Raw genomic sequence first — 23,229 nt, 5'->3', positions numbered from 1 at the left:
CACTGCACTGGGTGTAATGGGGCATCTCCTGAGCCCCCCTCTGCTCTTTCCCCGCAGGCTGATCGTTGGGGCCCCGCTGCAGATGGGAGATGTGAATGAAACCGGCAAAGTCTACAAGTGCGACCCGGGCTCCAGACGCTGCCAGGAGATCCTCATCCAGAGTAGGGGCACCCTGGGCTGTGGGGCGCTGCAATAGGATTGGGGTGGGAGCCAGGACTCCTGGGATCTGTCCCCAGTTCTGGGAGGGAGTGGAGTGGAGTGGGGTCTAGTGGTTAGAGTTGGGAGTCAGAAATCCTCGGTTCTATCCTCCGCTCTGGGATGGGAGTGGAGTTTATTTTCTCACCCTGGTGTGCTTCTCTCACCTGTCAGGGCCCCCCGATGCCATGAACATGTCCCTCGGTTTGTCTCTGGCTGCCCGAGGCTCCCAGTTTCTGGTAGGTACCACACCCAGGGGAAATGGGAGCTGGGACTGGGGTCTGACATTTGCTCCCTCATCATTCCAGGGGACAGCTCCCCACCCCCAAACCCCACTACTCATTGATGGTAGTAACTGGGCAGTGTCAGCGTGACTGGAGCAATGGTTCAGAGATGACAATTGGGTGATGTCACTATGACTATAGGATAACTGTGCAAGGGCTGTTGGTAACGCCCATAACTGGAGGGGGGGCACAAGGATGCAGTGGGGAATGGTGGTAGCCAGGTATCCTCACTTTGGCAACAGTGACCGTGAGATGATGTTGTGAGGGATGAAGGCAACTGGCTGATGTTGCCATGGTGACAGTGACTGGAAGGAAGCAGGAAGCTGAGCATTGTAACTGGGTTGTTGCCATGGTGACAGTGACTGTGTGTGAACTTAGCAGGGAGCGTGGAATTGGGTTAACATTGACATGGCATCAGTGACTGGCTGCTGCTATAGCAGGGACTGTGGGAACCACATGATGCCCCCGTGGGGGTCCCTCTGCCCTAAGGGGGTCCCCTGCCCAGGCAGGGGCTTTCGCTGCATATCCATGGTGGGGAGCAGACCCCTGGATCTATCTCCCACCCTCAGTGCTCTGTTCAGAGGGGCACCTACTGACCCCGTGCCTTCTCATGCCCCAGGTGTGCGGCCCCACGGTGCACCGGGCCTGTGGGGAGAACATGTATGTGAATGGCTACTGCTTCCTTCTGGACCAGAGTCTCCGGCAGCTCCAGCACATCCCGGACACCCAGCCACGTGAGGGGTGACACAGGGGTGGTGGGGGCTATACCATGGGGTCACTGGTGGGTATATGGGCCATGGATAGGTGGAGGGGAGATGGGTCTAGATGGGCCCATGGGTCTCATATGGGTTGGGATAGCAGGCTAGGTGGGTCCATTGGTTTGATTCAGGATGTGAGTGGAAACTAGGTACCAGGATTCCTGGGTTCTGTCCCAGCTCTGGGATGGGGCTGGGGTGTATTTTTTTCATCCCAGTGCATGCCATGCTCTACGCTCAGGACCCTCAATGGCAAGGATGGCATCATATTATGACAGAGGGGCCCATTGGCCCGGGGTTGCAGGGAGGGGACATGATGTCAGGTTAGATGGACCCATTGGTCTGGTCTAGCAATTTTTACTGAGTTTTCTCCATGTTTGTGGAGTTGAGTCAGGAATCGGATGTATTTTTTCCTGTCCCTGTCAGAGTGCCCCAAACATGTCACAGACATAGCGCTCCTCATGGATGGTTCAGGCAGCATTGCACCTGTGGACTTTGGAAAGATGAAGACGTTTCTCTCTGAGATCATGAAGCGTTTCCGCAACACCGACACGCAGGTAATGGGCAGAGGCTGAACCCTGACTACGTACCCTGCCCCTCGCAGTCTGTGCTGGCCCCAGTGCCCTAGTGCAGCGCTAGGGAGCGCTGTGCTGCATGGAGCAGTGATAGATTTTGTATACAAAACCAGGAAAATATTCACAAAACAAGCTACATCCCGACCGCCTACCTCAGCTGTTAACTGAGTCTGATTCCTGCTTTTCTGACCCTCCACTCCTGGGATTATTTTTTTCTCTTCTCCCCTGTCTCCTGCAGTTCGCCCTCATGCAGTACTCCAATAAATTTAAATTGCACTTTGACTTCATGGAGTACAGAAGGAGTCGTGACCCCGATCACCTTGTCCAGGGGGTTGAGCAGCTTAGTGGAACGACGCGCACGGCCAGCGCCATCCGGAAAGTGGTGTAGGTGTTGCCCTGCTCCCAGTGCTGGCTCCACAGGGAATAGGCTGCAAGGACATACAAGCTAAGGGACAGGGGCTTGGGACTCCTGGGTTTGATCCCCAGCTGTGGGAGGGGAATGGGGACTAGTAGGTTAAAGCGGGGTTGGGATGCTGTGAGTAAGGACTCCAGAGTTCTATTGCCAGTTCTGAGCCTCTGTTGTGTTGTGACTTTAAGCAAGTCATGTCACCTTCCTGTGCCTCAGTTTCCCCTTTGGTAAAATGGGGACATGACAGTGGCCTCCTTTGTAAAGGACTTTGAGATCTGCAATGCCAAAGCAGTGGACGAGTCCTAGGTGTTATTACGTATCAATAACCCTCCCATGTATTCCCCACCTCCACTTTTCCAGGCGGGAGCTGTTCACCTCTGGGAGAGGCGCTCGGGATGAGGCCACCAAGGTTCTCATTGTGATCACAGATGGGAAGAAATACAAAGACCCACTTTCTTATTCAGATGCCGTCCCCGAGGCTGAGAGAGCTGGAATCATCCGCTACGCCATTGGGGTGAGTCGTGGCTGTGCAGAGAACTAGTGTGGATCTGAGCCCATGGCCAGGTTCCCATGTGATAAAGGAGAAGACCTGACCCTGGGTTGTAACTGGGTCAACATGTGACATTATAGGAGAGCTGGAGCTCCTCTGGTTGTTCAGGTTGAGCAGAGCTTTCTAGTTAAAGGTTGGGTTTTCTGCCTACCCTACGGTCCATGTGCTGGCTCAGATTGCCATGAAATTTGGTATTCCTCATGGGGACGCAGGTTAGGATTAAGAACAGGAGTACTTGTGGCACCTTAAAGACTAACAAATTTATTTTAGCATGAGCTTTCGTGAGCTGCATCTCACTTGTGGTCCAAATTTGGGATCAATTGAACAAGGGGTCCTGAGAAACAGTCCCCCAGTTAAACAGCAAAATCACCTGGTTCTAATAAAGTTTTTGCTGCACACACCTGGGGCTCAAACAACGGCTCTGATCCTCCCCAAACTGATCTCAGTCACTTGACATTTATCTCCATGAAACTGCTGAGCCAAAGGGATTGAAATGAGCATCAGCAGCAAGATAAAGGGCAAGTCTAGGTGACAAAATTAAGTCGGCTTAAGTTATGTGGTCACACAGCCACCCCAGTAATTCAATCATTTTTTCATGTCCACACTCTCCTCTTTCTGTCGGCAGTGCGAATCCTCACCAGGAGCGCTTGTACCAACTTAACTGTCAGTGTGGGGCATGGTGGGGCACCGACAGCTGAAGCCCCAAGGCTATATAAGCAACGCAGTGTCTATATGGACACTGCAGTGACCTGACCACATTGAGCTAAGCACATCGGCTCTGGCGGACGTGGAGTTATGAACTCGGTGTGGTGGACGAGTTACATGGGTAGGAGCTACATTTTAGCGAGGCAGCTTACAGAGTTAGGTCAACGTACGCTGCCTTATAGCAACAAACTTAGAGTCGTAGATTCCCAGGCCAGAACGGACTTTTGCAATGATCTAGTCTGAGCTCCCATGCAGCACAGGCCAGAGAACTGCCCCAAATAATCCCTGTTGGAACCAGAGCAGATCTCTTAGAAAACCAGCCAGTCTTGAGCTAAAAATTGCCAGGGATGGAGAATCCACCGCGGCCCGTGGTGAGCTGCTCCAATGGTTAATTCCCCTCATGGTTAAACCTGACACCTTCTTTCCAATCTGAATGGGTGTAAATTCCGCTCCCAGTCATTGGCCCTTGTTCGACCTTTGTCTGCCGCTTCTGTCAGGTCCAGCGACCGGGAGGTGCCTGACTCCACCGCTGAGCCAACTGCACGCAACCCACCTGGACCAGCGCGGTGGTCCCAGCCCTTCACCCGTTGCCCTGAGGCATCCCCCAGAGACACTGCAGCACTCACCCTCACTACGCCCTGGAGATTGAGTCATGCAGGGCCCAGAGCGCTGACAATTCCCATGGCAAGAAGCCCCCTGTGCCCCACTCCTGATACAACTGACACAACTCGGTGCTGAAATGAGGCAGGCTCCATAACTCCAGGCATGAGGACACCTCTCCTCACGTCACAGTGACTCTTGTGCCAACCTGCTCCAGCGGCCCCCCCACCCCCCACTCACCAGGGCAGGACATGGCGCTGGCTGAGCCGTGCCTCTCTAGGGCCCAGCAGGGTTCGGGGCAGGTAGGTATTTGTCCAGGGCTCTCGGCTGTGACTGACGCCAATGCCCTGGTCTCCCCTGTACCTCTCTCTACTCCGTGAAGGTCGGCAGGGCCTTCTCCAGCACCGCTGCCAAAAAGGAACTCCAGAAGATCGCCTCTGAGCCCACCGACGAGCACGTCTTCCAAGTGGACAATTTCGATGCCCTACAGGGCATCCAGAGCCAGCTGCAGGAGAAGATCTTCCCATCGAAGGTACCAGAGCTGGGGGAGGGGCCACACTGGCCCTGGGGCTCTAGAAATGGGTTTTCAAGGCCGAGATGGGACAGGGAGCAGCTGGGAATCCAGAGCTTAAAGAGGCCCCAAATAGTCTCTCTTTCCCCATCCAACATCTATCTACTGATCTATCTCCATAGATCCCTGTAATGCCTTTCTCATCCGAGGCCCCTGGGCAGGGGACTGGCTGGCTCAAGGGGTGGAGGAATGGGACATGGGCAGGACCAGCTCCAGGCGACCGCCAGAGCGTCCCCCGTGGAGTGCCGCCGTGAATGGGGCGGCAAAATTGCTAGAGGCGCCCCTGGACATGGGGCCTTTTCTTTAGGGAGTACTGGATCCAATCCAGCCTTGAGGTGGGGAGAAGGGCTGGCTCAGGGAATGGGGCCTTTACCGTCTGTGATGGTCTCTCCCGTGTCTGTCTGTCTGTCTCTGTCCCCAGGCACCCAGTCCCAGAGCGGCAGCTCCTTCCAGCTGGAGATGGCTCAGGAAGGATTCAGCTCCCTGCTGTCCCCTGTGAGTGACGCCTGGCCTGGGGCATGTCCCACGCTGCCGTGGGCTGGGGCCCTGACAGCGCTTTCATGCTATGCAGGAGCTGGTTGCCTTAGTGCAGTGGTCCCCAACCTTTTTGGCGGCATTTCGGCAGGTGCTCCACTGGGGGTCAGGACGCGGGCGTCTTTAGATGCCCCCACGGGCGCCATGGGCACCGCGTTGGGGACTCCTGCCTTAGTGCTTGCAGGGGAGACAACCCTTTACTAGCCAAGAGTGCTGCTGGAGCTGTGCAAAGGGCACCCTCCCCTCCCACTCAGGGCAGGCACTAGGGGGCTCTCTGCTGCAGCGTGTGCTGTGGGGACCCAGTAGGGGGTGCTCACTCCCCTGTCCATCAGCACTGACCCCAGGGTCCCCGCACGTTGCTAGGGGGCGCTGTGCTGCAGGTTCTGGCCTCGTCTAGTAAATACATTCTGCGCTGTCTGTTTCCTGTAATCAGTCCCCTTTGCCGTGCGTGTCGGTTTAGGACGGGCCTGTGCTGGGAGCAGTGGGAGCCTATGACTGGTCGGGTGGGATATACCTATATGGGAGCAGCGGGAAGCCGAGCTTCATCAACGTATCCAGAACCTCCACTGACATGAATGATGCTTACCTCGGTAAGAACAAACCCACCCAGCTTCCCTTACCTATTTAAACAGCCCCCTCGCCCCACCCCAGAGGTGGCTGCATCTCAGTTCTGGGAAAGTTCTGTGCAGCACTGTTGTACGGCTGTTTCCCATCTCACCTCCCAACGTCTCTCTCTTCCTTTGAGGTTATTCGTCTCAGATCATCACAGCCAATGGGCAGAGCAGCTACGTGGTCGGGGCCCCTCGCTACCAACACACCGGCAAAGTTGTCCTGTTCAGCCGAGGTACCAAGGGCGGGGAATGGACACCCAGATCGGAGGTGTTGGGAAAGCAGGTATGGGGAGCGGTACAGGTAATGTGGAGTGTGGGTGTGAGAGAGAGAGAGGGATGGAGGAAGCCTGTAGGATTTTGACATCGTGTAATATTTGTGTTTGGCTTCAGCTTCAGGAACCATTCCATCAGAGAGCCTCAGGCAGGGGATAAACTTGACTGGTTTAGGGAATTGCACTGCAGCTGACACTCAGCATCTCTCCAATATCCCACTGCTCTTACCTTCACTTAGGGTCTAGACAGATCTCATGAGACGGATACAGACAGAAGCCCAGACCCACCAAGGGACTTAGGCGTTGTGATGCTGCAGGGAGGCACCTACCCTGCCAGCGATCCATGAAGCAGGGGAAGACTGGTGCTCTTCCTCCTAGCCCACATGTCGGGCCTCATCCAGTAGGTATGCTCAAAGCCACCAAGATCATCACAAACCAGATGGCGGAGACGAGGGAGTGCCTTGTTTGAGTCCCTGCTTTGCCTGATAAGGAAGAAAGCTTTAACCAGGGCTCTGCCATCTCTCAGGGAGTTTTCTGACCACTGGGTTGTAGGGTGGTTGTGATTTGCACACATTCTACAGCCCAACTGATATTTAATTAGTCAATTAAAGTGGAACAACTTTAACAGGAGAGACTGAGGGAGCCCACAGCTGAGGGGTTAGAGCACTGACCTAAGAAACAGCAGACCCCCTGTTCAACTCCTTCTCCTCTGACCACAGTTATCAGATGGTGCCCTGCAGGTGGAGCAGCCCCTGTCTTCCCCCAGTTTGTGGATCATGCTGGGGTGTGGTGTGAAATGGGCAACTGGCTGCTTAGAGTAAGACAGCAGTGCACATGCCCTGCCATTGAAGCAGCAACATAAGGAGCTTCTACTGCAAAAACTTAGGCACCAACTCAGCTTAGGCACCTATAGGGGTCAGCAGCAGCCAGACAGAGGTTTTGTGGATCACAGTGTCACCTAAGTTTGTGGTTTAGGCACATAAGTCCCTTTGTGGATCTGGGCCAGAGAGACTCAGACAAGGAAAATAACATTCCTAGTGATATTAACAGTGTCTGGAAAGGATCACACTACACTAACAAGTGAATTTCTCCAAGATCCAACTGCCTATACATTCCAGCTGAACAGAACTTATAACAGTGGCTCAGTCAGTGAATAAACTTTACTCATGCTAGAACAACCTCTGAAAAGAATTGCACCACAACTAGCATTCAGCATCTCTCCAAGATCTAACTGCCTATACATTACAGTGATAGCGCCACCTGCTGTGCAGCAGGAGGGTGAGTCTAAGGATGGAATGAGTATTGGGACAGAATCCTTAGTCCCATAGGGTGAGAAGGGTCCCAGTGGGAGAAGAAGCAGGCGGTGACTAAATTGAAGGGGTGACTTATCTGCCTCTCCAGATTGGCTCGTATTTTGGGGGTACACTGTGTGCTGTGGACCTCGACAGAGATGGGAACACGGACCTGGTTCTAATCGGAGCCCCCATGTACTATACACCTCTGAATGGAGGGCAGGTCTCTATCTGCCTGATTCACTGGTCGGTAAGAAAGATGATGGAGCCTGGGGGAAGATGGATGGCCTGGGATTCTTCTTGCCTGCACTGCCATGGGGTTGTGATGCTGGGAAAATTAGCATGGGAGTAGCAGGTGTGGTGTTCCAGGGAGCAGGATGGGGGGATCATTAGAGAATGCTATTCCTTGCCAGTCAGTGATGGCCCCGATGCCCCAGAGCGGCACCAAAGGCCGTTATGCTGCAGAGAGAGGGAAAGGGGGTCAGTAGGGGGCACTCTCTGCTGGCTGTCAGTGTTGACCCTTTCCACATGTGTCTCTTTGGATGGGGCCTGCAGGGGGCGATGCAGAACTGCAGCAAGACACTGCAAGGACAGACAGGGAAGACGTTCGGTCGCTTTGGGGCCAGCATGTCTGAAATCGGGGACATCAGCGGGGACGGACGGACGGACGTGGCCATCGGGGCCCCCATGGAGAACGACAATCATGGAGCCTTGTACATCTTCCACGGGGAAAAGGGAGGCCTCAGTCCCCAGTACAGACAGGTGAGCCCAGCTCCTGCGGGGACGGGTCACCACAGATCCTGAAAGAAACATCATGGGGCCCCACCGCCCCCTAGTGCCTATTAGCCTGTAGCTGCCGCTATCCCTTCTCTCACCCTCCGCTGCCCCCTAGTGACCATTATACAGCACAGCCGCCCCTTCCCCACCCCCACCCTCCACTGCCCCCTAGTGCCCATTATACAGTACAGCTGCTTCTTACCCGCCCCTTACTGCTCTCTCTGCCCCACAGCGCATAGAGGGGTCGCTGTTCCCCAGCAGGCTGCAGTACTTTGGCCAGGCCAGTGGCGGGACAGACCGGACGGGGGACGGACTCCCAGACATCGCGGTGGGAGCACAAGGGCAGGTCCTGCTGCTGAGGTGAGTTACTCTGTTGTTGCACTGCTCCACATTACAGTCTCAGGCCTTGTCTACACTACAGAGTTGTTTTGATAGAAGTTATGTCAATGATCAAGAAGCGCTATAATTTCATCGCTATTCCATGTTCACACTATGCTCCTAGTGCCGGCAGAACACGTCCACACTTGGTGCTCTAGGACTGAGAGTGAGAGCAGTGCACTGTGTGGGTATCTATTCTAGTATGCGACTCGCCACATTCTGTAGCTAGGAGTTGTGGGAAGGTGGAGTGGATCACAGCACCTCATGTGTGCTAGCTCAATGTCCCATGAGGCTTTATTTTCTGTCCCAGCATTCCATGGTCTTCTGACCACTTTTAGTGGCATTTTTTAACACCCCTTGTTGATTGTGTGCCCGCCGTCTCTGTGTGAAAGGATGGATCCTGCAATGCTCTCTACTGTTGTGGTCACTGTTGTGAACACATCGCGGCTGGTCGTGGAGTATATCATGAGCACCCAATCTGAACAGGAATCAGTGTTGCCTGACCTGCTGCGTGCCATGGAAAGAAGCAACACCAGGTAACTTTTGGCATTCATGGAGCAGCTGAACAAGGTGGACCATCACTTTGGGGCTCAGGAAAGAAGCATTGAGTGGTGGGATCGCATTGTAATACAGATCTGGGTTGATGAGCAGTGGCTGCAGAACTTCCGGATGCAGAAAGCCGCCTTCTTGGAACTGTGCGCAGAGCTTGCCCAAGCACTGCGGTGCAAGGACACCAAAATGAGAGCAGCCCTCTCAGTGGAGAAGCACGTGGCGATTGCTGTGTGGAAACTGACGACGCCAGGCTGCTACCAGTCACTCGCGAATCAGTTTGGAGTCAGGAAGTCAGCCATGGGTGCTGTGTTAACACAAGAGTGCAGGGTCATTAATCGCATCCTGCTATGAAGGACCATCACTCTTGACCACGTGCGTGAAATAGTGGATGGCTTTGCGGATGTGGGATTCCCAAACTGCAGCAAGGTGCATATTCCAATTTTGGCCCCGGACCATCTTGCGATGGAGTACATCAATAGAAAAGGGTACTTCTCCGTAGTATTGCAGGCACTTGTTGATCACTGTAGACATTTCACTGACATCTGCATGGGTGGTCCAGGAACGTGCATGATGCACGCATCTTGAAGAACACTCGCCTGTACAGAAAGCTGCAAGCAGGGACTTCCTTTCCACACCAGAAGATTCCAGTGGGAGGTGTTGAAATGCCCATAGTGATTCTGGGAGACCCTGCCTACCCATTACAACCATGGCTCATGAAGCCTGACACAGGAAAGCTAGACAGCAGCAAGGAGTGCTTCAACAATAGACTGAGCAGGTGTAGAATGACCCTGGAATGTGCTTTGGCAGATTAAAAGCATGGTGGCGATGCCTTTATGGCAGGTTAGATCTAAGTGAGATGACCATTTCAATGGTCATAGCTGACTGCTGCACACTCCATAATCTTTGTGAGGCTAAGGGTGAAAAGATTCCCCTGGGGTGGAGTGCTGAAGCAGATCAGCTGGCTGCTGATTTTGAGCTGCCTGGTACCAGGGCTATTAGAGGGGCACTATGAGGTGAGGGGGGGCAATTTGAATCAGGGAGGCTTTGAGGCAAGATTTTGAGATTGCAAACCAGTAATGTGTATTTCTATACAGCAAGATGCCATGCCATTTAACTCAGTTATCTTATTTGGCCTCGCACTTGTGATTCCTGACTGGGACTTGTAGTAAGCAAAGGATTAGAATGCATGTATACATTACTAGCAGCAACAATCACTATGTGTAGGCATGGGCGGTTGGTGAACTGCAGGCTTGGGGAGGCTAGCCCCTGCCCAGCCTGCCCCATCTGCTCAGGGCCCTACCCCTCCCATCTCCCACTTCCCCAACAGAGCCCACCTCACCCCCGCAAGCCCTGGTCTGCCTGACTGCCTCCAGTCCTGGAGCACCGGGTGGAGCCCTCCCAACCACAGAGCACTGGATGGGTGGGCACTGCGCCCTTGGAGCACTGGGCAGGTGGACAGCACATCCCTCCCCACTAGCCCAGTAGTGGCAGACGAGCAGGCAGCATGTCCCCTCCCCAGACCAGGAGTAATAGGTGAATGAGCACCCCCAGGCCTGGAGCAGCAGGCAAATGGGTAGAGAGCCCCCCTGGAGTGACGTGTGGGCAGGCAGTGGGTTCCCCTCCTAAGCCCTGGAGCACCAGGTGGGCGGGCAGTGTTTCCCCCCCATCCCAGAGCACCTGGCGGGCAGTGCAGACCCCAGACCCTGAGCGCTAGGCGGGTGATATAAGCACCCTCTCCAGCTGCCTGGAGTCTCTGGCCACAGGCTGGCCCCCACTTGCCCCAGCCTCAGGCTGGAACCGAGCCAAGGGGGAAGAGCCACAGCAGAGTGCGGCAGGAAGCAAGAGGGGACCTGGGGGTGAAGTGTGTGCAGGGCCATGCAGGGCAGCTTGGGGAGGCTCAGCCTTCCCCGGCCTTTGATACCTGCTGCCCATGCATGTAGGACACACAGAACAATTCTTTATCTTCCAGAGAGTTTGTTTTTATTAAATGCCAGTTAACACACACAAAAGGCTTGGTGGGAAGGGAGATAAGAGTGCAGGGCAGTGGAGGCTCTCATAGCTGTGCGTATGTCCAGCTATTAATTTGGAAGCTGTCTGAAGGGTTGGAGTGAATGGGATTCTGAGACATTCTGGGAAGTTGCAAGGAATGTTTGGGAGGAATGTGGGATGGCATGGAAAGCAGTTTTCCCATCTTTATTTTTCCCTCAGCACCATGTTCTTTTTTTTCTGACTCAGAGGATTGGAGCACATCTCTGAACATGTCCTCCTTGCTCCAACTTGGTTGCTTCCTTATCTGGCGAAGGTGCTCCGTTGGTGTGTAGTGGTGTCCCCAGAATGCCACAGCTGCAGATGCACAAGAAATAATGCACAGAAGCATGATTGTTAGTTCATGCACAGCATTGAATCATTACAGTAAAATACACCTCACTTTCTCAATGTCCCTTGGCAAGCACACATCTCAACGAACACCCTAAACATGGTGAGTATGGGCTAGGTGGGGTGGACATTCAAAATCGAGCAAAGGGTGTTGATGCTCTCAGAGGATCGGTGAAGGGACTGGGGACAATATTGTAAGCCGTGCCACCATTTTGCACAGTCAGAGGTCATTGAAGCTGATATCTCACTCCTGAGAGGAGGCAAAGGTGCATCTACTGCCTGCATCTAGGTTCAGACCTGGTCCCTATGCTGCTCAGCTGTGTGCCTCTTTGGTCCCTGCACAAGTGATTGCCGAGTGGTGCAGGAAAGTTTCTTACAATGGGGAAGGGACAAAGCAGCTCTGCCAAGGAACCTTTGGCAGAGGATTGGCGAGTACCTCCAGGTAGTTTCCTAGAGATCTCTCTGGAGGATTCCCATAAAATCTGGGTGAGGATCAACACACTGTTCTGCTGCACTGCTAAGCTGCACAGGGGAATGCGCGGCACACAGAAACACAGCAAGTCTTGCACATTTCTATCTCTTTCTTCGCCCACTACTACAGTGTTCAGAGCAAAGGACAGCTGTTCGCCATGTAATCGAGCTAAAAAAGATCACTAACCAGGGGTCTCCTCTCCTGCATTGTGCTCACCAGAGATGGACTGCTGGGACTGGTAACACCCCTCCAGAGTGGAAAAGAGCTCCTGACTCACCATGGTACCAGACATAGGGTCCACAACGTCCTCCATTTGACTTCCTCGTCCACGACTTCATCATCAGGTTTAGGTCCACTTTCCATTCCCAGCAAAATGTCCAAGGGGCTCTTTATGTGTAGATGGGGTCATCACAGAGGATGGTGTCCAACTCCTTGTAGAACCGGCAGCTCTTGGGCACAACACCAGAGTGAGGGTTTGCCTCCCTTGCCTTCTGGTGCACTTGCCTCAGCTCCTTTATCTTCACTCTGCACTGCACCGTGTCCTGATTTGTAGCCCTTCTCACATAAGCCATGAGAAATCCACCTGTAGATCTTGAAGTTCCTATGGATGGAGCGGAGCTAGGACGGGTCAGACTCCTCTCACAATATACTCAGCAGATCCAACAGCTCCACAGTGGCCCAAGCAGGAGAGCGTTTGCCGCATGGAGCCGCCATGGTCAGCTGGGGAGATGCCACGTGAGCTCACCACACTGAGCAAACAGGAAGTGGAACTTCAAAAATTCCTGGGCCTTTAAAGGAGGAGGGCGGATGCTTGTTTACGTGGCTGCAGAGCAGCTGGGTTTGAACTGCTGATTAGAGCAGTCAGGACGTAGATTTGCCAAATTTCTAGTCACACAGAACCGAACACCTGCCCTTCCCGGGCCCTGCCTCCGCTCACTACATTCCTCCTCGGTGTCTCACTCTCCTCCACCTCACTGACTTTCACTGGGCTGGGGCAGAGGGTTGGGGTGCGGGAGGGGGTGAGGGCTCTTACTGGGAGTGCAAGCTCCAGGGTGGGGCCAGAAATGAGGAGTTCAGGATGCAGAAGGGGGCTCCGGGCTGGGCCAGGGCGTAGGGGTGCATGAGGGGGTGAGGGCTCTGGCTCAGGCATAGGCTCTGGGGTGGGGCTAAAGATGAGGAGTTTGGGGTGCAGGAAGGGGCTCCGGGCTGGGGGATGGGGTCGAGGGATTTGGAGTGAGGGAGCTGTGGGATGAGGCAGAGGGTTGGGGTGCGGGAGGGGGTGAGGGCTCTGGACTGGGTTTGCTAGCTCTGGGGTGAGGCTGGGAATGAGGGGTTCAGCACGTGGGAGGGAACTCTGGGCTGGGGCAGGGGGTTTGTTAGCTCTGGGGTTGAGCTGGGGATGAGGGGTTTGGGGTCCAAGAGGTGGCTCCAGGTTGGGGGGGGGGCAGGGCTGGGGCATGGACTTACCTTGGGCGGCTCCTGCTCAGAAGTAGGAAGCAGGTCTGGTTCCTAGGCGAAGGGGGCTAGCAGGCTCTCCGCGCCACTCTCGCCCACAGGCACTGCCCCCTCAGCGGTGCTGGAGCTGGTGCTCAGGGAGGGGCATTGCGCAGAGCCCCGTGGCCCCCCACCTAGGACAAGTAGGGACTAGCCTGCCTTAGAGCCGCTGCACTGCCGACCGACTTTTAACGGCCCGGTCAGCAGTGCTGACTGAAGCCGCCAGGGTCCCTTTTCCACCAGTTGTTCCAGTCGAAAACTGGACACCTGGTCACCCTGTCAGGAAGGGCATTGTGGGAAACCTCCTGGAGGCAAATTATAGCGACAGAACCAAGCACAGGCTTTAAATTGGCACTTTGTCAACAAAACTTTGCCGCAAAAAGCTCCATTCCTCTCGTCAAGGTGGTTTTGCATTGTTGGCAAAACAGGAGAGTTTTGTCGCCAAAAGTCACATTGTCGTGTGTAAACCTTCACTGTTTTGTGGACAAAAGCTGCCTTTTGTATAGTGTAGACAAGACCTGGCCGAGACCCTGAGAGCCCAGGGCTACAAAGTCCAGGTACACACCCTGATCGTGGGAGCCTTGGGCTCATGGGACCCCCGCAACGAGCCGGTTCTGAGAGCGTACGGGGTCGGTCGATGCTACACCCGGCTCATGAGACAGCTCATGGTGTCCGACGCCATCAGATGGTCCAGAGACATTTATACCGAACGCATCACCGGACACCACCAATACCACACCAAGTAACCGAGACAGCCGACCAGGGAAATCACCCACTCCCTTCCCTGACGGACCAAGGGACGCACCCCACCCATGTACTTATCCGCTACACCAATACCGACTTGGACTCCTTATTCATTCCATGGGTGGCGTACCCGAGCCCACTTATCCACTGACACTTTAAAAACTCTTGCACCCCAATCTGGGTCTATGCCGGTTATGTGATATGTATGTATCTTTTCATCCTTGCAAACGATATCTGTAACCCCCCATAACCCAAGCCTGACTCCAGATGTACAGTACCTTCCTCTCAAGCTGTGTATATTTCATTTCAAACATTCACTTTAATAAATTTTTTACTCTGTGTGTGTGTGTGTGTGTGTGTGTGTGTGTGTGTGTGTGTGTGTGTGAGAGAGAGAGAGAGAGAGAGAGGGAGAGAGACTGCTGCCCCCTGCTGGAGAATGGCACAATGGCAGCTCTTCTGCTCCCTTCTCTGCCCCCCAGCATCTTCTCTAGGAGAACTGTGTGTCCATAACTCATCTCCCTGGGGTGCTGTGAGCACATCTAGGCTGGGTGGGAGGCTCTGGGGAGGGAGGGGGCCTGGCCCCATTGCAGGGAGCTGCTGGATGATGGTTCTGTTCCCCCCATGGCAGGTCCCGGCCGGTGCTCAGAGTCAGGGTCTCCATCAGCTTCCAGCCCCCAACCATCCCCACCTCGGCCTTCGACTGCCAGGGGCAGGAGCAGCTCAACACGGAGGCCAGCAGGGCAGAGGTCTGCTTCACCGTCACTAAGAGCACCAAGGACAGCTTAGGTCAGACCAAACCCACCCCCTGCTCCGCTCCCCCCTGAGCCAGCCAGTCCCCTGCCCTGGGGATGGATCGGAGCCAGCACCCTCTGGGGGGAAAGGCCCCGTGTCCCATTTCCCCTTGAGGTTTCCCACTCTCTGGGTCTCTCTGTCCCTCGTTTTCCCCTCCCCCATAGGCGACGGGATCTCCAGCACCATTCAGTACAGCCTGGCCCTGGACCCCGGACGGACGAAGATCCGAGCCGCCTTCAACTCCACTAGCCCCGTCCTGAGCAGCGAGCTACACCTTAGCATCGAGAAGAAATGTGAGGTGTACCGGATAACGTTACCTGTGAGTGTGGGGGGTCCCAGCTCCTTCCTCTCCCGCTGTGTCTGGTCCTCCAACCCTGCCCCAAATGATACAAAGAACAAACCTCTCTCTGGGTCCCACACAGCCCCCAGTTCCCCTTTTCCTTCAGGGGCCCGACGTGTCTCTCTGTCTCCCCAGCTCTGCCCAGAGGACACCGTGACCCCTATTACCCTGCGCCTCAACTACACCCTCACAGGGGAGCCCATCGCTGCTGCCATTCTGAGTGAGGACTCCACGCCAGTGTCTGCAGGCTCGGTAAGGTGCCAGAGCCAGGCCCCGCAGTGTGTCTCCTGCAGAGATCGAACCAGTGACCGTGCAGTTTTAAAGCAAAAGTCTGGAAAATTCAGAAGCAGCAAAAGCCTCCTAACTCGCTTTACACAGCACAGCCACTAGAGGGCGACAGATATGGATGCTGAGTTTGCCTTTGCATCTCGCCTCCATGGGAACACTCCAACCTTTTGCTGCACAATTTTCAATATTTATTTTGGCCAGGGCCCCCTAGTGGGGAAAGGCCCCATGCCCTGTTCCCCACCCCCCAAGCCAGCCAGTCCTCCAGCCATGGTACCACTAGAAGTGTGAAACTGCTGCTGGGCAGAGGGTGAGGAGGAATGGTGGGGGTGAGGGCGGAGCTGAGGATGGGTTTAGCTGTCCCCCTGTGCAGGGCACTGGGAGGTGCTGGGGTAATGGGAGGGTCCCTGCGTCCCTGCGTTGTTGCTCTGGTAAATGGTGCTGCAGCCCCCTCCCCACCCACTCTGATCCTGCTCTCCTGGGTCTCCCCCCAGCTCCCATTTCAGAAGGACTGTGGCCTGGATGGCCGCTGCGATGACCAGTTAGAAATCTCCTTCAATTTCTCTGGGTAAGTCACTGAATCCTCCACCCCAAAACACCTACCTTGGTGGGATGCATCCGGCTTGATCACAACTTGGATTTTCAGCATCCAGCTGGAGATCTTGCCAGATTTCCAGGGCTGATGGATCCTGGGTGCGGGGTGTGAAAGGTTACCCCCCTGCTCTGGGCTGTCCCCTGATGTACTGGGGTACCACTGAGCCCACCGGTTCTACCAGCCTGGGCTTCCTTACACTGTTCTGCTGAGCCAGGCCCTCCAGCCTCCAGCACACACCCAGGTAGGGACACACCCAGCTGCAGAAAGACACAGACACTGAAATCAGCTCTGCATGGGACAGCTCAGCTCGGGGATTGCCCAGCACTCAAGTACCCTCAGGAGTGTAAACCCAAAATTGTATTGTATTGAACTGCACAGAAAACTGTACAGCGTAAGCTCATGAAAATCGCCCCCACCCTCAATGCAGAGGAAGATCTGCACAGCTTTTTGCCCCCCAGATACGAATTGCACAAACTGGTTTAGAAAACAAGCACAAGTTTAATAACTACAAAGGACAGATTTTAAGTGATTATAAGGGATAGCAAACAGATGAAAGCAGATTACTGAGCAAATAAAACAAACTCGCAAACTAAGCTTAATACACGAAAGAAACTGGCTACAAGTAGTAATTTCTCACCCTAAACATTGTGAGGTTGTTTGCAGAGTTTCCTGTAGACAAACCACTCTTGCTTGCAGCTTAGAACCCCAGATATTCCTTTCACAGGCCAGACACCTTCTAGCCTGGGTCCAGTCCTTTCTTCCCCAGATCAGTCTTAGGTATTTTCATCTTGGGCGGGGATTCAGTGGAGATCTGGCCCTGATTAACTCACTTCCCTGCCTTATATAGGACTTACATGTGGCGGGAATCCTTTGTTTCCCTCTTTGATCCCCATCCCCTATTTGTGGAAAAATACTAGCAGTCCAAGATAGAGTCCAGTACTAGGAGACATGATCACATGACCCTGCAGTGTCAAAGCAGCCATAAATCCCCCAGAAGACTTCACAGGAAGGTGGGAGATTAGTAACGTCAGAGTCTTATTGCTCTCCCTAATGACCTATTAACGAACCAGCCAGACTGATGGCATTTTCGCTGGTGGGCATTCCCCAGGTGCAAATCCACTTGTAATTGTTATATAGTCAATATTCCTAACTTCAGATACAGAAAGGACACATGCATACAAATAGGACAATCACGTTCAGTAAATCATCACCTTTCCAATGATACTGCAGATGACCCATCTTGCATAAAATACAACTTAGTTATGCCATATTCATATCAAAACAATATCTCTATAAAGAATATGAGGCGTAGTGTCACTGGCTGCACTGCTGTGGGGAAGATGCACTGCCGGAAGCTCACAGCACTGGGGTCCCTGGCTGGGCACTGCTAGAAGAAGTTCACAGAGAGGACAGGATGCTGCCCTGAGGAAGCTCACCCTTTTCTCCCCCCTTAGCTTGAGCACCCTGGTGGTGGGGGTTACCCCAGAACTCAACACCACCGTCTCCATCCAGAACCGTGGGGAGAATTCCTACAGCACCAGAGTGCAGTTCTTCTACCCGGCCGCGCTGTCCTACCGCCGGGTCCTGCTGCTCCAGGTACCCGAACGTACACCAGGCATGAGGGGCAGCCTCTGCAGGAGGTGCTGTGCTATAGGGAGTGGGTAGGGGGCTCGTCAGAAGGGCTGAGCTTTAGGGAGCGGGTGGAGGGCTTGGTGGGGGCGCCGAGCTGCAGAGAGCAGGTGGGGTGCTCGCCAGGGGTGCTGAGTTGCAGGGAGTGGGTGCAGGGGCTCAGCAGCGGTGCTGAGCTGCAGGGCGCAGGTGTGCTAAGCTGTGATGAACAGATGTGGGGACTTGGCAGGGGTGATGTGAGCTGCATGTCTCACTGGCTGGTCTCCCGTGCTCAGTCTAACAGGAGGGCCTTGGCCGTTAAGTGCAGCTCGGCCGTGGGCTCCGAGGAACAGACTCAAAGGAACAGCACCTGCCAGATCAACCACCCCATCTTCTGGAGCGGAGCCGAGGTAGGGACGGGCCCTGAACATCCTCCCACAACCCAAGACCATGCCCCAGCCCTGAGCCCCCTCCTCCCACACCCTGAACTCCTCTTTTCTGGCCCCATCCCAGAGCCCACATCCCCAGCTTGTATCCTCACCCAACCCCCTGCCCCAGCCCAGTGAAACTGAGTGAGGCTGGGGGAAAGTGAGTCACTGAGGGAGAGGGGATGGAGTGAGTGGCAGCGGGGCCTCAGAGAAGGGGCGGGATAGGGGAGGGGTCTCGGAGGTGGGGAGGGTCAAAGGTATTCGGTTTTGTGGAATTAGAAAGCTGGTAACCCTAGTGTGAGCCCAGCTGGGAGCAGAGAGGGGAAGTTCCCTGGGGTCAGCCCAGCCCGTGACAAGAGATGTGCTGGGGAAAGCGCCCGGGGAGCCCGGCGAGTCAGTGCAAACAGAGCCCTGAGGTCACTCCGGGGCTGGGGTCAGGTCCTAAAAAGGATGGTTAATGGGATGTTGCCATGGCACAGAGCGGGTTGAGGTCTCTGGATCCCAAACCGGATTAGTGCTGTCTGTGGCCAGGGGCAGGGTCATGTTAACACCTTCGCCTCCCTGGACCCATTTATTCCATCTAAGTTCATACAACAGACCCCCTGATCCCCTGTGTCTGCTCCACCCCTGCAGTCTCTGGCAGTTCCCCAGGCCCTGACGCTCACCCCCCCGCTATGTTTTCCAGGCCGTCTTCATCGCTACCTTTGACATCTCCTCTGAGGCCGACCTGGGGGACAGGCTGCAGATCACGGCCAAGGCCAGCAGGTGAGGGGGCTGTGCCGGGCCAGGGGGTGGGGTGGGTAGGGGGTGGATTAGGGTTTTGTGGGGCCCCTGGGCCAGAGCAACTGGGGGCCACTCCACACCTCTTCTGCCTGCATTCCCTCCCCCCACCCCCTGTTCTCCCGGCGCTCCGCCCAGGGAGTGTGTCGGGGTGCGTGGAGTGGCAGGAGAGCCGGGCAGGCAGAGCGGGTCAGGACGCAGGGGCTCCCATTTTTCCGGAGGCTCACAGTTGGCTGGGGCCCCTGGGCACGGGCCCCTGGGCACGGGCCCCATTGGCTAATCCACCACAGGAGTGGGGAGCAGTGGGAGAGGGCCGTGCACAGAGCAGGACAATGCAGAGGCCTGTGGTGCAGCCTCCCTGCACAGTTACCTGCCTGCGTCTCCTCACATCTGTCTCCTTTGCCCTCCCCTCCCCCCAGTGACAATGGCGGCCCCATCACCGAGCGCATGGAGCACCGGGCGGAGCTGCCAGTCAAGTACGGCATCTTCATCATCCTCACCAGGTAGGTCAGTGCAGAGACAGAGGGGAGAGCGCCCCCTACTGGGCCCCCATCCCCACTCCTTGCACCGCAATGCCCCCACCCACCTCCACTCTCCAGCCCCCTCCATCACACTCCCGTCTCTCTCCTTCCTTCCATCCTTTTCCTTCCCCAGCCATGAGGAGTCGACCAAGTACGTCAACTTCGCCGAGGAGGCAGGAAAAAGTGTGCCAGTGACACATCAGTACGAGGTGAGGCCGGCAGTGCACAGTGTGTGGGGGGGGAGATGGGGCAAAGAGGGGTCTCAGAGCAGCTTCCAATGGGTCTCCCAGGTACCAGAGCTCCCTAGGATTGCCAATTTCTACTCGCACAAAACTGAACACCTCTGCCCTGCCCCTGACCTGAGGTCCTGCCCCTACTCACTCCATCCCCTTTCCCTCCATCGCTCGCTCTCCCCCACCCTCACTCTCTTTTACTGGGCTGGGGCAAGGGGTTGGAGTGTGGGAGGGGGTAAGGGCTCCAGCTGGGGGGTGCAGGATCTGGGGTAGAGCTGGGGATGAGGTGTTTGGGATACTGGAGGGGGCTCAGGGCTGGCGCAGAGGGTTGAGTTGTGTAGAGGGGTTCAGGATCCCAACGGCCTTCTCAGAAGCGGCCACCAGGTCCCTGCAGCCCCTAGATGAATGGGCAGCCAGGGAAACTCCATGTGCGGCCGTTGTGCCTACAGATGCCACCCCTGGAGCTCCCATTGGTCACAGTTCCCAGCCAATGGGAGCTCTGGAGCCGGATCTCGGGGCGGGGGCAATGCATGGAGCCTCCCTGGCCACCCGTGTGTCATGGGACTGTACGGATCTGACGGCAGCTTCCGGGAGCCGCGTGGAGCTAGGGCAGGCAGGGAGCCTCCTTAGCCCCAGTCCCCTGCTGCACCGCCGAACCACCAGGGTCTCTTTTCGACTGGGTGTTTAAGCGAAAAACCGGAAGTCTGGCAACCCTAGATCCACCCAACACCAGGCGAGATCCCTGTGTATACATCACCAGAGCCTCTCCCCAGAGGCAGAACTTCCTGAATGGGATCTAGTGTGTTAGAGCACGGAGGGGTGGGGGTGGGCAGGGAGCCAGGACTCCTGGGTTCTATCCCCAGATCTGGCAGGGCAGTGGGGTCTGAGGGTTAGAGCGGGGACTGGGGATCAGAGCTCCTGGGTTCTCTTCCTGCAGTGCCCTATGGAGAGTCTGTTTCTTTCAGGTCAAGAACCTGCGGCAGCGAAGCGTCCCCATCTCGGTCACGTTCCAGTTCCCCGTGGAGCTGAGCGGGGTCCGGGTGTGGGACGCCTCTGAGGTCGTCCCCTCCAAGGTACCTGCCTCTCCCTGCCCAGTGACGCCTGCTCTGCCCTACAGCGCCCCCTGCTGGGACAGGCTGCCTAGTGGGGATAGGCCACATGTTCCCCCACCTCCCCACAGCCAGCCATGCCCCTGCCCTGGTGCTGGATTGTAGCTGGCACCCCCTAGAGGGGAAAGTCCCCATGTCCCTTTCCCTCCCCTCTTAAAACCATGTCTCTCTCCCTCCCCAGCCCCAGCTGGCTCAGTGCACCAGTGAGGTGGGAACGCCTGGTCCGAAGGACTTTGTGAAGCAGATGAACGAGCGCCCCCTGCTGGTGAGTACAGGCTGATGCGGGTCCCAGCAGCCCCTTCCCCTCTGCACTAACACAGACAGTGAGTGGGGGGCTGGGCTGGGGTCGGGACGCCTGCCATAGACAGATCCAGACCCTCATAGACTCATAGAATATCAGGGTTGGAAGGGACCTCAGGAGGTTCTAGTCCACCCCCCTGCTCAAAACAGGACCAATCCCAACTAAATCATCCCAGCCAGGGCTTTGTCAAGCCTCATGGTCATGCTGAGACCCTGCCTCACATGGCGATATCCTTCCACCCCCAGGACTGCTCCGTGGCCACCTGTAAGAAGATCCGGTGCAGAATCACCTCCCTGGAAATGCAGCAGCCGCTGGAGTTCATGATCAAAGGGAACGTCAGCTTCCAATGGGTCTCCCAGGTATGAGAGAGCCCCTCATGTGAACTGCCCTCACGCCTCACCCCAGAGGTGGCTGCATCTCAGTGCTGGGCAAGGGATCCCTGTGTGAACCACCTGTAAATTGCTCTGGGTCGCCCTGGGATGATGCTCTGGGCTGGTTTGCATCATTTCCAGTCAGGGACAGTGAATTTCTCTGTTCCAGACTCAGCAGCAGAAAGTGAGTCTGGTGAGCGAGGCCCGGATTGAATACAAGGAGGAGAAATACACCCAGAAGGAGGGATTCGTCCAGCGTCAGGTACCAGAGTGGCTGTGCCCAGGATAGAGAGAGCATCAGCTAGTGGTTAGAGCTGAGAGCCAGGACTCCTGGGACCTGTTCCTGCTCTGGGAGGAAGTGGGGTCTGGTGTGTTAGAGCAGGGGTGGGTGATGATGCCAGGACTCCTGGGTCCCCATCTCACAGCTCCTCTCCCCCAGGTGCAGACGGTGGTGGAGCGCTCCGAGGTCTATAACTACCTGCCCATCATCGTGGGCAGTAGCGTGGGGGGCCTGGTCCTGCTGGCTCTCATCACCGCAGCCCTCTACAAGGTGAGTGGGGCAGGGTAATGGACCCCTCCTCCACAACTCATCACCTTGGGGGTGGGGCCAGTGGCTCTCCCAGCTGGTATGGGAGGAACAAGAGTTTTTCTTTCAGAGGTTCCCACAGCCCATCCCCTCCTGCTCCTCCATGAGCCTGTCTCCATCTGGCTCTCACCATCTCTCCTCTCTGTCTCCTTCCAGTTTGGCTTCTTCAAGCGCCAGTACAAGCAGATGATGGAGGATGCTGTGGAGGGCGAGGGTCCTGGCTCAACCCAGAACACAACTGCTGGAAACCCCCCTGCTTCCGATGCCCCCAAACAATAGCCCCCCATGCACCAACGCCCCCAGCTTCACCTCCATCTGGGCAGCTTCACCCCCGTTATGTTGTTACCTCCAAGATGCATAAAAATTGATCACTGGCCACCCTCCCACCAACAAAATGCATCCTAGTGCCAACTAGAGCCAATCGATACTCAAATTAGGCTTGGAAGAATTCTCTTGATATTTTTATAATTTTTATGGAAAACGAAGTTAATTTTAGGCATTTTTTTAAAGTTCCATTCGTTGGGATATGTTAGGGTTAACTAACAGACATGGAAAGCTGCTAATTTGCTGACATGGCATTAGGGGACAAAGGCATATGTAGGCTGTCGTTTTTTGTTTAATAAAAAAGTTGCCTTTTTTTTTCCTGTTGCTTATAAGAATTTAGACGAATGCAGCTGCATGAGAAATGTAGCAGTCGAATAATGCCCTTTGGGTAAAAGAAGGTAAAAGAAATGTTATTTCCCCATCCTTTCCTTTTCCAGCTATATAAACCAGCCCTGGCTTATGGCCCCTTCCTCCCTCCCCTGAGAATTGCTGACCAGGATGATTTGTGGCAACAGATTGTTGCAAAGAAATGTATTTTCAAGGTCAAAATGTCTGTGTAATATGCATAATGCTGTACACAATAGATAGGGTGGGTTTACTAACAGAATGGGTGTTTGTATTACTTAATAAGGGGTTTTGGGGTGTTGTAACGGATGTAGGCGTGTACATACTCAGACAAAAAGAATGTGCTGTAACTAATTCGGTGCTTACTCGACAATCGGGTCGAGGGGAACAGGTATTGCAATAAAGAAGCTCGTACTCAAATCCACCTTTTGGGTCAATCTGCTTTTTTCTTCTAACATCTGGCAT

General features: G+C 55.1%; 1 protein-coding gene and 1 pseudogene across 1 annotated transcript; both read left to right on the top strand.

Moving 5' to 3' along the window:
- The window catches only part of LOC120403128, a 93,786-nt pseudogene that overhangs the window by 6,875 nt on the left and 63,682 nt on the right, over nt 1–23,229 (top strand).
- On the top strand, nt 63–23,170 carry LOC120403216 (integrin alpha-X-like). Its single transcript, XM_039534075.1, has 28 exons — nt 63–161; nt 370–434; nt 1,099–1,213; nt 1,661–1,791; nt 2,048–2,193; nt 2,579–2,732; nt 4,456–4,604; nt 5,064–5,139; nt 5,639–5,768; nt 5,924–6,072; nt 7,463–7,603; nt 7,909–8,115; nt 8,363–8,490; nt 14,775–14,932; nt 15,103–15,257; nt 15,414–15,530; nt 16,058–16,131; nt 17,613–17,754; nt 18,063–18,176; nt 18,880–18,959; nt 19,394–19,477; nt 19,629–19,704; nt 20,694–20,801; nt 21,019–21,102; nt 21,384–21,497; nt 21,679–21,771; nt 21,949–22,059; nt 22,252–23,170. Exons 1-28 carry the CDS (start codon nt 83–85, stop codon nt 22,372–22,374), a joined length of 3,303 nt encoding a protein of 1,100 aa, XP_039390009.1. The 5' UTR covers nt 63–82; the 3' UTR covers nt 22,375–23,170.

Source organism: Mauremys reevesii, linkage group 4 (genome assembly GCF_016161935.1).
Source record: "Mauremys reevesii isolate NIE-2019 linkage group 4, ASM1616193v1, whole genome shotgun sequence".
Taxonomy (NCBI): Eukaryota; Metazoa; Chordata; order Testudines; family Geoemydidae; genus Mauremys; species Mauremys reevesii.
Note: the sequence above shows the minus strand (reverse complement) of the source record. Positions and strands in the feature narration are given on the sequence as shown.